This window comes from Vicugna pacos, chromosome 14 (assembly GCF_048564905.1).
Source record: "Vicugna pacos chromosome 14, VicPac4, whole genome shotgun sequence".
In the NCBI taxonomy this organism is placed as follows: Eukaryota; Metazoa; Chordata; class Mammalia; order Artiodactyla; family Camelidae; genus Vicugna; species Vicugna pacos.
Window position 1 is genome coordinate 10,537,450 of NC_133000.1, and position 14,260 is coordinate 10,551,709.

Here is a 14,260-nt window from a genome sequence, read left to right on the forward strand (position 1 = left end):
AAGCTGCAGGGCTCTGCTTTCAGGAAACGGTGCTGACAGAGCCGCTCAGCCTGTCAGGATCTGAGCATCAGTGGAGGCAATTCTGCGTCACAGGTGACTACTGCCCGCCAGCTTCATGGCTGCCTTTTCCCATCTCCTTTCCCTTAATACAAGCTTGGGAAAGAATGGTTTTCAGTATCACGTATCCTAACCACAGACGCCAAAACTGTCTGAAGAAACAGACCCAGGGTCACAAAGAGGAAGCACAGGTTTTGATTTTCAGGCCAAGTTTCCTCTCTCACCGCCTAGACAGCCTGGGGTTTGACACTGTGGCCCTGGAGTGAGAAGTCAGCAGAAGGATGGTCCTAATTGGCTGGGACCTAGTTCTTAGGCTGGACCCACAGGTAGAGGGGGAGGTGGGGCAAATCCAAGCTGACTTCCTTTAAGGACGCCCAGGGAAAGCCTGCCTCTGGGGTGGCTGTGGTTTTTTCAAAGAGAGCAGGTGGAGAAAGTCAGAGCATGGGGCTGCTAAGTGTGCAGGATGTCTTTGAACTGAATCACCTTCAAATGTATAATCCTTCCAGAACCTATTAAGGAGAACAGATAAGATTTTTGTTATCTGACTCTGGTCATTATTCAGGGGATGATTTTCAATCCTGTTAAAATTTTACCTGCAACCACAGACAAGTTGGCAGAGCACAGAAAGCAGAGAAGAGGCTGGCCAATGGGCAGCAGTTTAGGATCCTGAGCAAGAAGAGGGAGCAGAGCCCACGGGATGCGCCTGGAGAAACTGGAGCCTGCCCTGAGCACCAGGACAAGGTGTGAATGGGGGCTGGGTTTTGGCTAGAGACAGCAGCACCTAGAGTCCAGTAGGCAAGTGATTTTACTTGCATCCATTTGACAGGCCAGAAGAGTGGCTTTAAACCACATGTGTGAGATGCTCCCCGCTCGCCACAGAGGACAGAGAGCAGTAATGGTAAACGACGGTGCCATAGGAGACAAGTCAGGCAATGTGGTCCTCAGGCAAGTTCCACCTACACCTCGGACCACATCTCTTCCTGGGCTGCATCTTTCTTAATCTGACCTTTCCCTCTGTGTGTGCCTGCACCCACCTTTTAGGAGAATAGGGAGTCTGGAGCCCTGGGCTGTGGTTAATAGGACTCTTTGGGTTTGATTTGGGTCTCCTGAGCCAGACTGAAGGTTCCTTCTGGTGGTCATCTGCAGCCTCGAATGAGAGCAATGACGGAGGGGAGGCTGGGAGGAGAGCGGGTTGGTTAGGCTGGTGAGCGGGTCCCGATGCTGTGGAATCTACTAAAAGTCAGAGGGGGAAGTCAGCATCCCAAAGTGGAAGGAGCATGCATGGATCCCTTCCTGAGTGGGAGGGAGGGAAAAATAACCCCATGGAAAGTACAGCTCATTACCCCACTGGCCTGATCAGAGACCCCTGATGCCTCTCCACTCTGCATAGAAAAAATCCTGAACTTACGAGCACAAACTCAACACCTTCCCTGGAGTTTGTAACCGATCTTCCCCTGCACAACTATTTTAAAATCTGGCTGATTGTAAAGATCATCTGGAACTTTAAGAAAGCACATATTTCTGAGGATAATGATGATACTTTTAGAAATTCCTTATGTAGTTAGACACATACTTAAATATACAGGAGAAAGAATATGAGGTCTGAGATTTGCTTTAAAATATTCTCATAAAAATATCATGGAGGGACAGAGGAAAAGAATAGTCAGAATGGGACTCGGTGAGGCTGGAGTCGGTAATATGAAGATTTACTATGTGACTCTATTTTTGCATATCTTTGAAATTTTCCAAAATAAAAACGATTTTAATGCACAATCAAAATAATAATATAAACGTAAGATTTCCAGATTACACCAGGGCTTTGTTCCAGAGGATGGAGGTGGTCCCGTCCCAGGACTGTCCCTGCAGCTGTGCACTTCACAACCCCAGGGTGTGTCCCAGTCTAAGATTTGTACAATTATTACAAAACTTCTCCAGCAGATGGCAGTAACTTCTCTTGAGTAAGAGGTTCCTTCCAAATCACACAAAGTTGCCTCTGCACTGGGAACAAAGCCAGTCCCCTAAATCTGTTCTTGAAGACTTTAAGTCTCTCTGGACAATGTGGTGACCAAGCAGAACTCAACGAATGCCCCACACTGCCTCACACACTCATGACTCTTCTGGGCTGGGCTGCAGCGTGGTTTCCTCTCCCAGTACTGCTGCAGTGATCCGAGCACGCCTGGACACGCCAGGGCCCACCCCATCCTTGCAAGAGCAAGAAAGCCCGCCAGAGAAAATTTAGACAATACAGAGACGCAAAGAATAAAAATCAGCCACAAACCCACAGCCCACAAATAAAGCTAACGTTTGTTATATACCTTCCAACCTTTTATGTGCATTTTTAAACAAAATTGGGATCAGACTCTCTACAGGATCTCTTATAACTTTTTTTCATGTATTAAAATGCTGTAAAGATTTTCTCATGACATTAAGAGTTCTGCAGTATCATATGTAACGACTGCAACAGTAAGACATTCTGTGTTAAAATGTTTTAGGATTTGCTTTTTCAAGGATAAGAAACCTTGTCCATATTCAAAGGCAGAATGGGAAGGACATTTTGAAAGATGGAAACTAAGTCCACTGGGAGAGGAAGCAATCCCCAGATCAGTAAAGAACTGACAGACCAAACCGTTGCCTCCGGATAATTCCTTTCATAAAACAGGGAAGCGCAGTATACTAGAACCCCACAGAAAACTTCAGATGTGTGAGAAAATACAGATTCATAAAAAGATGAAAAATTTCTTCCAAAAGCAATTCGATGATTCAGAATTTATGATATTTATGTTCAGAAAAGTCTTGGCTTGCCCCATGAGGACAGTACCTGGGGCTAACGCCTCGGGTATTAATTATTATAATGACCCCCCTCTCTCTTCCACTAGGGAAAGAACAGCTTCAATACAGGATCAGTGCTGCATGTCTACAGCTGCAAAGAAGTGTGCCTGTCCCCCTCCACGTGTCAATTTCACGCCAAGAACCTGGCAGAGGCTCATTGTGAGGGTTAATGCCACTGACTTCAGTTACAGCACAAATCACGGTGCTCAGAAATGACAGTACTATTGGTGATGATTATATTAAGTCGTGCATTTCTAAGAAATATAATCCAACCTCAACTACCTTAAGAGCACACGCACGCACATGCCGTCAATTCAAAACTGCGGTTTTCCTTATTATTCGGAAATCAGGGCTATCCTAAAAGCCACTCTAAAAAAAGCAGGCATGTTTTATACTCCACTGGTCCAAACTGGCTATTACATCATTCATCATTCCCAAACCATCAGGAAATAACCTTTGCTTTATTTTGTGCAGTCACAAGAGAGGTATGATATGTCACAGTTCCTCACCTTTTTTCTATAAAGACCCTTATGAGCCTCCCACAGGGCTCTGTGTCGCTCAGTGTGGTCTCCTTGTCTAGAAGTCATGTAAGGAAAATGTAAAATCTTCTCCGATTTACATTTGCAAATAAATCACTGTAAAATGTCATCACTTTAGTACTATCTGGGTTTAATTTCAACACCTCAGAGCTGCTTATGGCATGTCGCAGCTGTGGCTTATGGTAAGTATTTTCATTCCACGTGGAAAGATTCGATTCCTCGACCAGTGAGCTAAGAGGGACAGAAAAACAGGTGGGTCCCTCCCCTCCAGCAGGAGGGAACAACTGGGCCTAAAAGACAGAGCCACAGTGCGGGTCCCGACATCACTCGTGGGGCCGTGGGTAAGCGACTGAGCTCTCTGAGCTTCTGTTCTCTCATCTGTAACTAGGGACTAAGAAATCCTAACTTGTAGGCTGACTGTAAAAGTTAATATGTGTAAGTGTCAGCCAGGGTCCCTCACACAGGTTGGCGAATCCATGGGGGTAGTTATCAGTCATTCGAAAGAGTTCAAGTGGTGTGCCTGGTTTTCAAGGAGGAATACGGACAAACTTCATGTTAGAACGCAGCGGTCCAGCTTCTGCTGGGTTCTGCCTCTGCTATTCCAGCGCTAACTCGCTAATGGCTGTTTAAAGCACTTTGTTATTAGTGAGGTCAAAGTCAAAGATTTGATTCCCCTGCACCAGTGAACTGTTGCAAGGCTACAGATTTTCCCCTTTTGGGATAAAAATTACATTACATATAAGTTTCCCTTTTCTGACTTCCCTGTCAGGAAGGCCAGAGGCAAATCTTAGTCACAATCACAATCACAATGCCATACCTGTATTCTTCTCCCCCATTTATTTACCCCCAGATTCTCATTTTCTATTTTGCATTTATCACTTAACCACAAAGGTTTCCTGTAAGCCACCTCAAAGCAACTATGGAAAGATACAGGATGAAACAGTCAGTCACCATTAAGAATCAACATCACGGAACAAATTCAACGTGTTTCTAATCAAGGGTCTTCAGGTTTACAAGAGGAGGCACCTAGGAGGTACGTTAGGAAGAACACAGGAAGCATCACAAGGGAAATAATGGATCTCCCCGGAAATCTGAAAGAAAAGGCTCGCGGCTCCCTCCCAAGGTGGTCTCAGTGCTGGATGGGGACAGAAAAGATCAGCTGACTCTGAAGGCTCCTTACATCTGGGATTCCAGAGCATAACAGTGGACAAGCAGGCATCATTCGGACACTGCCAACCATTCAAACAGAAAAGAAAATAACTTAAAGAGCCTCAACCAGTCCTCATGCTCAGCTGGGACTGATCACGCCAATGAGACGGACTCCGAAAGCATCACAGCCAGACCCCAAGTGAGCCCTGCGTTTATTCAGCTCTTGTAACCACACCTGGACACAGGAGAACCCAATCACCTACCAAAGGTTTCCGAACAGAAATAAGTCGTGGTTTTTTAACCACCGAGCTTCTCGGTCTCTAAAGGCAACTTCACCTGATATAAATAATCACCAGCCAGACCCCCTCTTCTTCAGAAGCTGTCCTGTGTGCATTTGGGGCAATTCAAAAGTAACTCCTAACACTTCCACTCAGCAGTTTCAGCCTGCTTTCTCAGTCCTCATCTTGGCTGTCTTCCTAATACCCGTCCCACACCGCCCACCCCAAGAGATGCTGCGCTGACTTCAGAGGTGGAGAGACTAAGCCCTGAAAGTGCCCACGCTGTTGCCAACAATAACCCAGAACAACGGTCTCCCAGCTCCCGGCCCTGCGGTCACCCCACTGGCTCACGCAGCCAATCCAAGGCTTGTTTCTATTTCCACGTTTTAGCCCCGAGGAACATTCGGAAGGAATTACGTAGTCACTCTTACCCTTTCCTATGTGTCTCCTGGTGTTTTCTATCGTTGAGTTTCTGTTCACATTAGAAAGAAGTCCAAGACAGAATCTGTTCCTGTTGTTGGAAGGGTCTGTGAATCCGTCGATAAGCACGCTTCGGGAGGAGGCCTGGAACGTCTCCCCCACGCGGTTGTTCAGTTCATAGTAGGCGACGGAGCACCAGTGCTGCGGCTCCTCGTAGCAAACTGGCCGGAAATCTGAGAGAAAACGAACCAGACAGCACATCACTACTGTCGTGCGCAGGCCTCCCAGCTCACGGCTCCACGGGAAGCTGAGGACGCTGCTGATCACCAGAAAGCTAGCTGCAAGACCAGGCAGGCTGCCGTGCGATCTTTTCCAATCTGTCTCTTTCACAGAAGCTGTCTGCAGTCAGCTCGCCTGGTCCTCGTACCTGTGGCGCAGGGGCAGCGTCCTCGTGACTCCCACACTTGGAGCATTTGTAAACATGCTCACGAGCATCGAGGGGGCAGGCAACAATGACATGAACAGAGCCATGTCAGCCTCACGCCGCTAAAGGAAACACAACTTCCCCCAAAGGAAGGCTGGCGAGTAACCTCATCTCTGCAGATGGGAGACGTGTCACCGTTACTGCGCCAAACTGAATCCCTGTGGCAAAGAGCATCCCTTTCTAACAACCTAAAGATGAGAAAATAATTGTTTGGATATGAGAAAAACCAAACCAAAAATACTGCATAGGACTTTAAATTATTCAAGAATGAAAAAAAAGGTTCCACGTAGACTCACATTCTCCTTTGTGTACATACAGGATGCTTCGTTATTTTATGGCATTAAAAATACTTTAAAGAGAGAGATCTGTTTCATCAGGAAATCCAAGAATGTTTTGGTCTCACCTCAAATTTTTTGAAGTTAAGTTGCCAGTAACAAAAATTCAGAGTTTTTTCTTTCTTTCCTTTTTTCTTTCCTTTTTTCTTTCTTTTTTTCTTTCTTTGCCACCCATGCTCTTTCTCTGCTTTTCTATTGATTATAGTATCTTTCTTTTCTTTGAATATCCTAGTAATTCTTATATCTAGAGTGTGTCCCTATATGCACTAAAATACAAATTTATGAAAGAGATAAATTAGGGAGTGGTCATGTGATTTACAAACAGGCCTTCACGTATTCATTCTAGGATAAGCTTAATAGTAAACTCCTCTAGACCCTCCCCACTCGGTGTGGTTCCTGGGACTGCAGCTCCTGCATCACCTGGGGGGTTGTTAGGAATGCAGATTCTTGGAGCCCACCCCAGACCTAGGGAATCAAAACCTGCATGTATACAAGATCATCAGATGGTCTGTATGAACATTAAAGTTGAGCAACATTTATCTAGCCTATCATAAGACACAAAAAATTATGTAAAAATCCTATGTATATATATTTCAAAGAGCACCCCTTGTAAGCCAAATAAAGGACACCACCATAAATCTGTTATATATAGTAAAGACATAGATGGGACCAAATCGCTAACTCGTTAAATACCTAATTTCACACTAAAACATCAAGGACTACAAACCTGTAAATGTTCAGTTAAAATGTACTTATTCTACCAACCAAGATGACACACAAAACATTCACTCTATGCTACAGAGGAATGCCACAGTTAAAATGCAAAACCATGCCATCCGCCCCTTAAAGCACATGTGAACTAGCAGGTCAGCACATTTTGTTATCTTTTTTTTTTTTTCAATTTGTTTTAGGGAAGCGGGGGTGGTAATAGGAAATACTAGGAAAACAGCTATGATTATCAGCTGTGGCATCTACAGATCGGTCATTCTGGGTCCCTGGGGCTTTGGTGGCCTGATAGGGCAGGGGTGGTGTGTCAACTAAAAGAAAGCAGTGAAACAAAGGAACGTCCAACTGACAGACTGACTACACAGAGACAGCCTGGTCCAACCTCTCTGCTGTTAAACTCCTGGGTTTGGTTTGGTGGGTAGTGTTACTGCTGCAGAGAGACCAGAATTGTAAGGAGGCCATTCTTTTTTCTTTTTTAAGAGATTTGGTGGAGGGGTAATTAGGTTTATTTATTTATTTTTAGAGGAGGTACTGGGGATTGAACCCAGGACCACGTGCATGCTAAGCACGCACCCTACCACTTGAGCTATACCCTGCCCCCCACTAAAGAGGCCATTCTGTCGTGACATCAGGACAATCCTCCAGGAGAAGATGATTGTCCTGAGCTCCTCACTAAAGGGTTGATTCCTTTTCCTTCCTACTTACGAGTTATGGAGTTCAAATGACTTCATGATGAGATTTTCAAATCTTGGAGCTAGTCTAGCTTTTCTCAAATGCAGAAGTCTGTTATCTGGCTTTCAAAACAGAGACAGCTAAACCTTCTCTGTAATGAGCTTAGTGACCAGCTCTATCTCTTGATGCTGCGTGCGCTGGCTTCCGGTAGCTAAAAGGGAGAATGTGCCAGCTGGAGCTGGGCCCCCCTCTCTGCCCTACTGAAACTCCATGTCCACCTTCTGCAGGAAGGGACTCCCCTGGATTGCTGAAAGAGGCAGCGAGAGAAAAAGCCTGCGCTGATCCCCCACATTGCTTGCTCTCAGGCCGTCTTCCTACTTCCGTTAGAGAAGTATTTTATAATCTTATTTTTAATTCCTTAAAAAAAAATCCCTGGAAATTCCCAGGGATGCTGTTCAAATCCATTTCGTTTCTGAGAACTTCCAGGGGATCAGAACCAGAACAAGCACCCAAAGGCAATGCTGGCAGATAATGAGAGTTCAATAAATTCCTGTTAAATACATGAGCGTAGGAATTAACGAATGAGGGGATAGCAACAACCAGCCCCAATGCACTTCTGCACGCCCCAGAGGAACTTGTTAGCTCAGGATATTCCATATTTTATTAAAAGAAACTGATGACTGCTCCAGAAAGGGTACAGTCCTGATCATTTTAGACGGGGGGCAGGGTCCGACCAACCACGGGAGAGGGCTGTGTGAACTGTACACTCCATACAAATGTGAGAGACAGAGATGACGATGCTGAGGGCCCCCCCAACGACTGTCCCCCGCGGACGGCAGCTCTCACTGACCTGAGTGCTGGTAGGGGCTCTCGGGCTCGGAAGGGCTCCCCGGGGAGTGGGGGTAGCCGGCGGTGCAGGGGGACTGGGAGAAGGCGGGCCCGGGCGAGGGCGGGAAGGCGGCACACGGAGGCTGCTGAAAAGACTCGGGGTAGGTGGCGTTGTGCGGCATGGGCGGCTCGCTGTGCAGGGACGCGCTGCGGAACTTGGCCAGCAGGCTCAGCTGGGGGTTGTACTCGCTGTGTCTTGGCACCAGGACAGGAGGCAGCACTGGGAGGAGAAAGGAACCAGTGGGTTAGAGCTGAACGCTGGCTCATCCGCCCCCAATAGAGGGGATGCTGGCTGTTTTGGGCTCTGTTTTTTGACGATAAAATTCTGTTTTTCCTTCGGGAACTGCCTGTCCATCATTCTTTGTGCTTATTGTGACCTTGTCAATGAAGGTCTCATCTCTTCCCAAAAAGGGAGTTTGTGAAATCAAGCCAAAGCAATGGTTTTGCTCCTAGCAGCCTGAATCTTAGGCTGGGTGCCACAATGAACGAAAAGTTCATAGGGGAATCGTTCTGACGTCAACACTTTAAAAAGAAACTGCCTATTCATTCCTACCCCAGAAGTTGCCAGGCCGCTCTATTACCTGGCCTTCTGGAGATGGAATCATGCACGTCTTCCTTTGACTCAGCCAATAAAGTTTTTTTTTTTTTAAATGGCAAAATTGGTTTCTACTGCTTGCAATGAAACTCCAAGTAATGTCCAGAATAGTTTTACTTCAGAAACCACCTTGAATTATTTAGATGACCAGGCTACATTTCTAGGCTCAGAAGGGCTGGTTAAGTAAAAACATTCTACTTGTCTTTACCAGAACGATCTAAAGGTAAAGAAAAGTTCTAAAGGAAAAGATAAACGGTGAACAATAATACAAGTGAATAAGTAAAAGAGAAGCATCAATAGAGAACTTACAAATAAAATCTGTTCATTTTAGTATGTTTCCTTCTGGGCTTCGCACTTTAAGAAGAACGTGAGTGTCCTTGGTCCTGAGTCTATACAAAAGCAGGAACAGATGCCATTCTCAAGGGAAAGCAAAATCTAGGCATTCCTGACTCCTACTGATTTCTCAAGTGTCACCAGGCTTGGCAGCAAGAAGTGACCCCATGAGAACTGCTGAGGGGTCACCTCTGACCAACATAAGTTTCAGAAAGAGAAGCAGAGAAAGGGAGGGAGTGATCAAAGAAACAACAGAAGAAAACGTGTCAGAGCCGGTGCTCGCTCTGGCAGCACACGTACTAAAACCAGAACCACACAGAGACGGTCGACAAGGCCCTGCACAAGGATGATACACACATTTGTGAAGCATTCCATATTTTTTTATATGTTTATGTATAACTGAATCACTCTGCTGTGCACCAGAAACTCACGTAACAGTATAAATCAACTATACTTCAATAAAAAAAAATGAAATTGTCTCAGAGCGAAAGAAGATCTATGTCATTAGAGTGAAAAGAGCCACAGAGTAGACAGCCTGATTAATGGGAAAAGATCCAGACCTGGTCATACCATCTTGAATTTCAAACATCTAAGGACGAACTGAGTATTCTAAAAGCTTCCAGAAGCTCGCCTCAAAGTCACCTACAAGGACATGAGAAACTGACTCATGACTTCCTGTCACTGACGCTAGACAGCAGAAGGCAATGGACCAACATGCTTCAAAGGGAAAACAATTCTTACTCCTAAATCGCACAGCGGAAACTAACAGAACTGCCAAAAAATAATGTGAACTATAAACTAAAATACAGATTGAGGCGAGGAAGAAAGGATGAAGGCAATATAAATTAGCGAAATCCTCAGACATCAATGACTTTTTTTTTTTTTTTAAAGCCGGCAAATAAAGCCCAGAGAGAAACAGGAAGGAAGGGAAGAAAACAAAGACCTACGTGACCTGCGGAAGGTACATCAGGCTCACCAAGAACGTGAGCCTTTTTCACCACAGTCTCATCCTGTATCCCGGATGATGTGACTTTTAGAAGCATCCGCACTCAGGAAGGTGATCTCCTTGACAACAGTTTTACAACATGATGGCAAGACTTGGGACCCTGAAAGGTCACCAGCTAAGACTGCTACAGGCTGGGCACGACTTACCCAGGACTGCTGTAAGGCTACTTGAACCCGGGAGCCAGGCAGCAGGCTGGATGCCCACCACTGTCTGCCTACCTTCCTAGACAGAACCGCCTCTTAATGGACATGGGCCACTTCCCAGATCTCGTGTGCCAGCCCTTTGGTCTCCTGGAACGGGGCAGACGGCCAATCAGGGAGAGGAGGCTCCCAGAAAAACTGCATCCCTGTAGCCACAGGAACACTCAATCCAAAGGGAAATGCAGCCAAATTGTTATAGCCAGTGCAGAGGAACACAGACGAACACCAGACTTCTCCAAAAGGGGGTATGTGAGTATGAAATATATGTATACACACACTGAGGTGTGTGAAGAGTTTTAGGAACAATACTTTCCTATATTTAAAGTCATATCGAAGAACAGCTGCCCATCTTCCTTACCCACCGCTGTTTCCAGTCTTGGAAAGATTTCCAGCAACTCTTCCATGGTCTGTTTTCAGACCCAGAGATGAGCTGCCTTCACTTACCTGAGCCCGGAGAGAGTGGCAGCAGTTTCATTCAGTACAGGTGAGTTCAGAGAGAGAGGACGGGAACGTGGATGTTTAGTTTTTTATAGTTGATCATGTCAAGGCCACAGTAAGACTTTCCAAGAACTGGATGATGACTCCAAAATACATCAAAACAAAACTGCACTTTTCAAAATCACACAAAACTCACACACATCCTGAAATGAAACAGCTTCTGTCCAGATTTTTCTGACCACAACATTTTGCATTAGTTCCTCCAAAATGAACCTCCCCCTCTTCCAGGGAGGGGGGTCCTTATCCCAGTGGCGCTCCATCACGCTCCATCGGCGGGGACACGCCCCCTTAATTTTTATAACAAGCATGACCTCATGAAGAAAACCCACCTGGCGTCTCCACCCGGCGGTAGTGGTAGGGGTTAATGCACACCTCCTTCTGCTTGGAGCCGAAAGGGAACTCACAGCACTCCAGCGGCTTCAGCTCGTGGTGAGACTGGAGGTCGGGCCAACGCCACACCCGGCAGTAAATTACGTGGGGCAAACCCTTGCGGTGGGACACCTGCAGCCGCCCGTCCAGGGAGCGGGGAATCGTCACGCACTTGCTGGGCTGCCCCGGGCAGCTGAGGGCCCTCTCCAGCTCATCCATGGCTCCTTTCTTCTTCTTTAACTTCTTCACTAGAGAGTCCACAGCCTTCTCCGCCCACTTTTCCTCTTCATCTCCTTGCTTCCAGCCAAGCAGTCTCTTCACTGCTGGGCTGGTGAAGGAGAAGAGGGAGCTGATGGGGGTGCTGGAGTGCATACGAGGAGGACCACAGGCGTCCAGCGCACGGGGGAACTGGACCCACTGCCCTTCACTGCCTGCGGGGCCCCCAGGAAGTGAGCAAGGACGCCTCCTGGGACGTCATAGGTACCAACTCTCCAGGGGCATCATAGGTCTTCCCTTTCTTCTGGAAATAATTGGGATCGATTCCGGCTGGGAAGTGTGTTGACTTTCTCCTAAAGCCCTGGAATGGGCTGGCTAACTCTGAAACAAACAAACAAAATATATATATATGACTTCAGTTAATTAGGATAATTTTCAGAATAGGTTAAAGGTTGGATGTAAGGGAGAAAATATTCTTCAAATGTTTCGGACTTGAAAACCCTTAGTTATCTCTGATTGTTTCCTCTCCTTTATTCCATATATGTAAGTCCTGGTAATTCTGCCTCTGAAATGGCTTTCAGGTTTTGAAACTTCCTTTCCTTTTCTGCCAATATCTGAGCCCCGCCCCACCTCACCTCTCCCCCTGATTACTGCATCACCTCCGAAGCTGCTCCTCTCTGCCAATTCTAATCCACTTACTCCCCAATAGAAGGTTTAACAAGCCATTTTCCTGTAAGAGAAATCACAGTGGCTCCCTGGTTTCCCAAGTATAAACGTTTCTGCCTGGGTTTCCTGGGCCTTTGTGATCTTTCCTCAACAGACTTACGCTTCTTCCTCTTCCTCATTTACAGTTTGCACAAGTGATCCATCCTCACTGTACAAAATGTACAGAAATGAAAAAGAGAAAAATCAGGATCGCTAATAAGCTCACCACTCATAAATTCTTCCAAACAACTTTACAGGACAGTGGTTCTCCAAGTGTGGGAGTCCCCGAGCCCCTTCCTGGCGGCTGCAGGGCCCTCTCTTTTCCAGCTACACACCTGTGTGTGCAAGATTCTCCTCATGTACTTCAACCCAAACAACACATCACAGCAGACTGTGTGCAGGAGCAGACGTGGGAATCCAAGTGTCAGCTATGAAACCAGGCATGAAAGAGATGTGCAAAATTACAAAACGGTAACACCCTTTTCACTATTTGGGGGAAAGATCTAGTTTTTTTAAATAAAAATGCTTATATTACTATATAATGGGATTATTACCATCTTTTAATGAATCAGCAAACACTTTCAAGTTTCTCAGTTTTAATTCCTAAAATGGTTGGGGGAAAAATATATATATATAAGCCACATTGGCAAAGGTTCTTTGGAGTTCTCAATAATTCCTAAAAGTACAAAGGAGTCATAAGACCAAAAAGTTCTAGAACTTACACAAAGTCACAGACCAACACGTACACAAAAGGGCACTGCTGTCACATTCGTCCTTCTCCCTGAGAATCACTTGCATTCTTCGTTGCCCTCTCCCCCAAAGGACAAATTCTTTCCCAGTTATCCAAAAGGCCCATTTACAAGTCCTGAGCTAGAGATGCCCTTCCTCTGAGGTGAAACAGCTGGCTTAAACAAAACCCTCCGCTTCTTCCAGATCTTAGAAACCAGCTACCTAATTAATGTTTAAAGTGGCTGTTGGTAACGTTTTGAAGCAAGCTGACTCATCTCAGTATCTTGGAATCAATCTTGCTCCATCGTCTTCAACAAGAGCTTGTTTAAGACGCATTAAATCTCATTTTCTCCTCTGCTTCCCTGGAGGGACGGCTGCACCTTTCTGAATACAATTCCATGCCCGGCTTTGAACAAAGGCGCTCTATCAATGGCCCCCCTCCTTAAGTCGTGATCACCAGCAGGCAGCTCTGTGAGGAGGATGGCAGCTCAGTTCCCCCCAAATCAGTGACCTTCAGGAAACACAAAGCAACACATATCACTGGATTCCTCCAACAGACTTCAGTTAGCATCGTACAGGGAGAGGGAACCCAGGGTGAAAAGGAGAGTTAAGGGCCCGATAGCTGTTCTTTTTCTCCTGGCAGTTTGACTTACACTCAGTTTTATTTGGAAAGGTTGATTTTGTGGCTCAACAATCATGAATTTATAAAGTATAGTTAAGTCACTGTGTTCGAGCTCTGTTTACTTAGTCGAGACAGGCTGCCTGGAAGCAAAGGCTGGAGAGGGTCGGGAGCTCCGACGAGGAGAAGTAACAGGACACAGGGGCAGCTGAACCCCCAAAGAGCTCTGCATCCTGCTTAGTTTTGCAGGAGATTTGTTATTAGTAAATTGTGGCATAAATCTTTAAGCTCAGGTCAGCAGTAGAAAAAAAGCTATTTATAAAGATGTTCAGCAGAGTTAAACTAAATAGACCCTTTAAAAACCTTTTGCTCCATGAAACAAGCACAGTGCTCCAAACCGGGAGTGGCTGTTGTTGTTTTAACTCTGGGTTCCTATCTATTAATGGCCTATGAAATCAATTTATTGGAACAAAACAGCTTTTGTAAAAAAAAAAAAAAACCAAAATGGACTGTATTGCAGTGCAGCTAACAAAGGAAGAATAGGTACTATCTCACCATCAGTTTTTATTCAGAGGTAGGTGTTCCGTGTGTGTATGTGTGTGAGCAGGTATCT

At 45.8% G+C, this 14,260-nt stretch overlaps 1 protein-coding gene and 1 non-coding gene across 6 annotated transcripts in view; one reads left to right on the forward strand and one right to left on the reverse strand.

Annotated features, from left to right (window-relative positions):
* The window catches only part of SMAD9 (SMAD family member 9), a 51,710-nt gene that overhangs the window by 7,076 nt on the left and 30,374 nt on the right, over positions 1 to 14,260 (reverse strand). For 3 of the 5 annotated variants that reach the window (XM_072976146.1, XM_072976148.1, XM_072976149.1), the window contains exons 2-4: positions 11,339 to 11,975; positions 8,340 to 8,597; positions 5,284 to 5,505 (exon numbers count right to left, since the gene is read on the reverse strand). In XM_072976146.1, coding sequence (XP_072832247.1) covers positions 5,284 to 5,505; positions 8,340 to 8,597; positions 11,339 to 11,750 — 892 coding nt within the window. In that variant the 5' untranslated portion in view covers positions 11,751 to 11,975. Of the gene's footprint in view, positions 1 to 5,283; positions 5,506 to 8,339; positions 8,598 to 11,338; positions 11,976 to 12,525; positions 14,109 to 14,260 lie in introns of those variants that run through there. The other 2 variants (XM_072976147.1, XM_006210110.4) reach the window with 2 other exon arrangements.
* LOC116283399 (U6 spliceosomal RNA) lies at positions 9,581 to 9,686 on the forward strand. Its single transcript, XR_004192998.1, has one exon. It is a non-coding gene; the product is annotated as a U6 spliceosomal RNA (small nuclear RNA).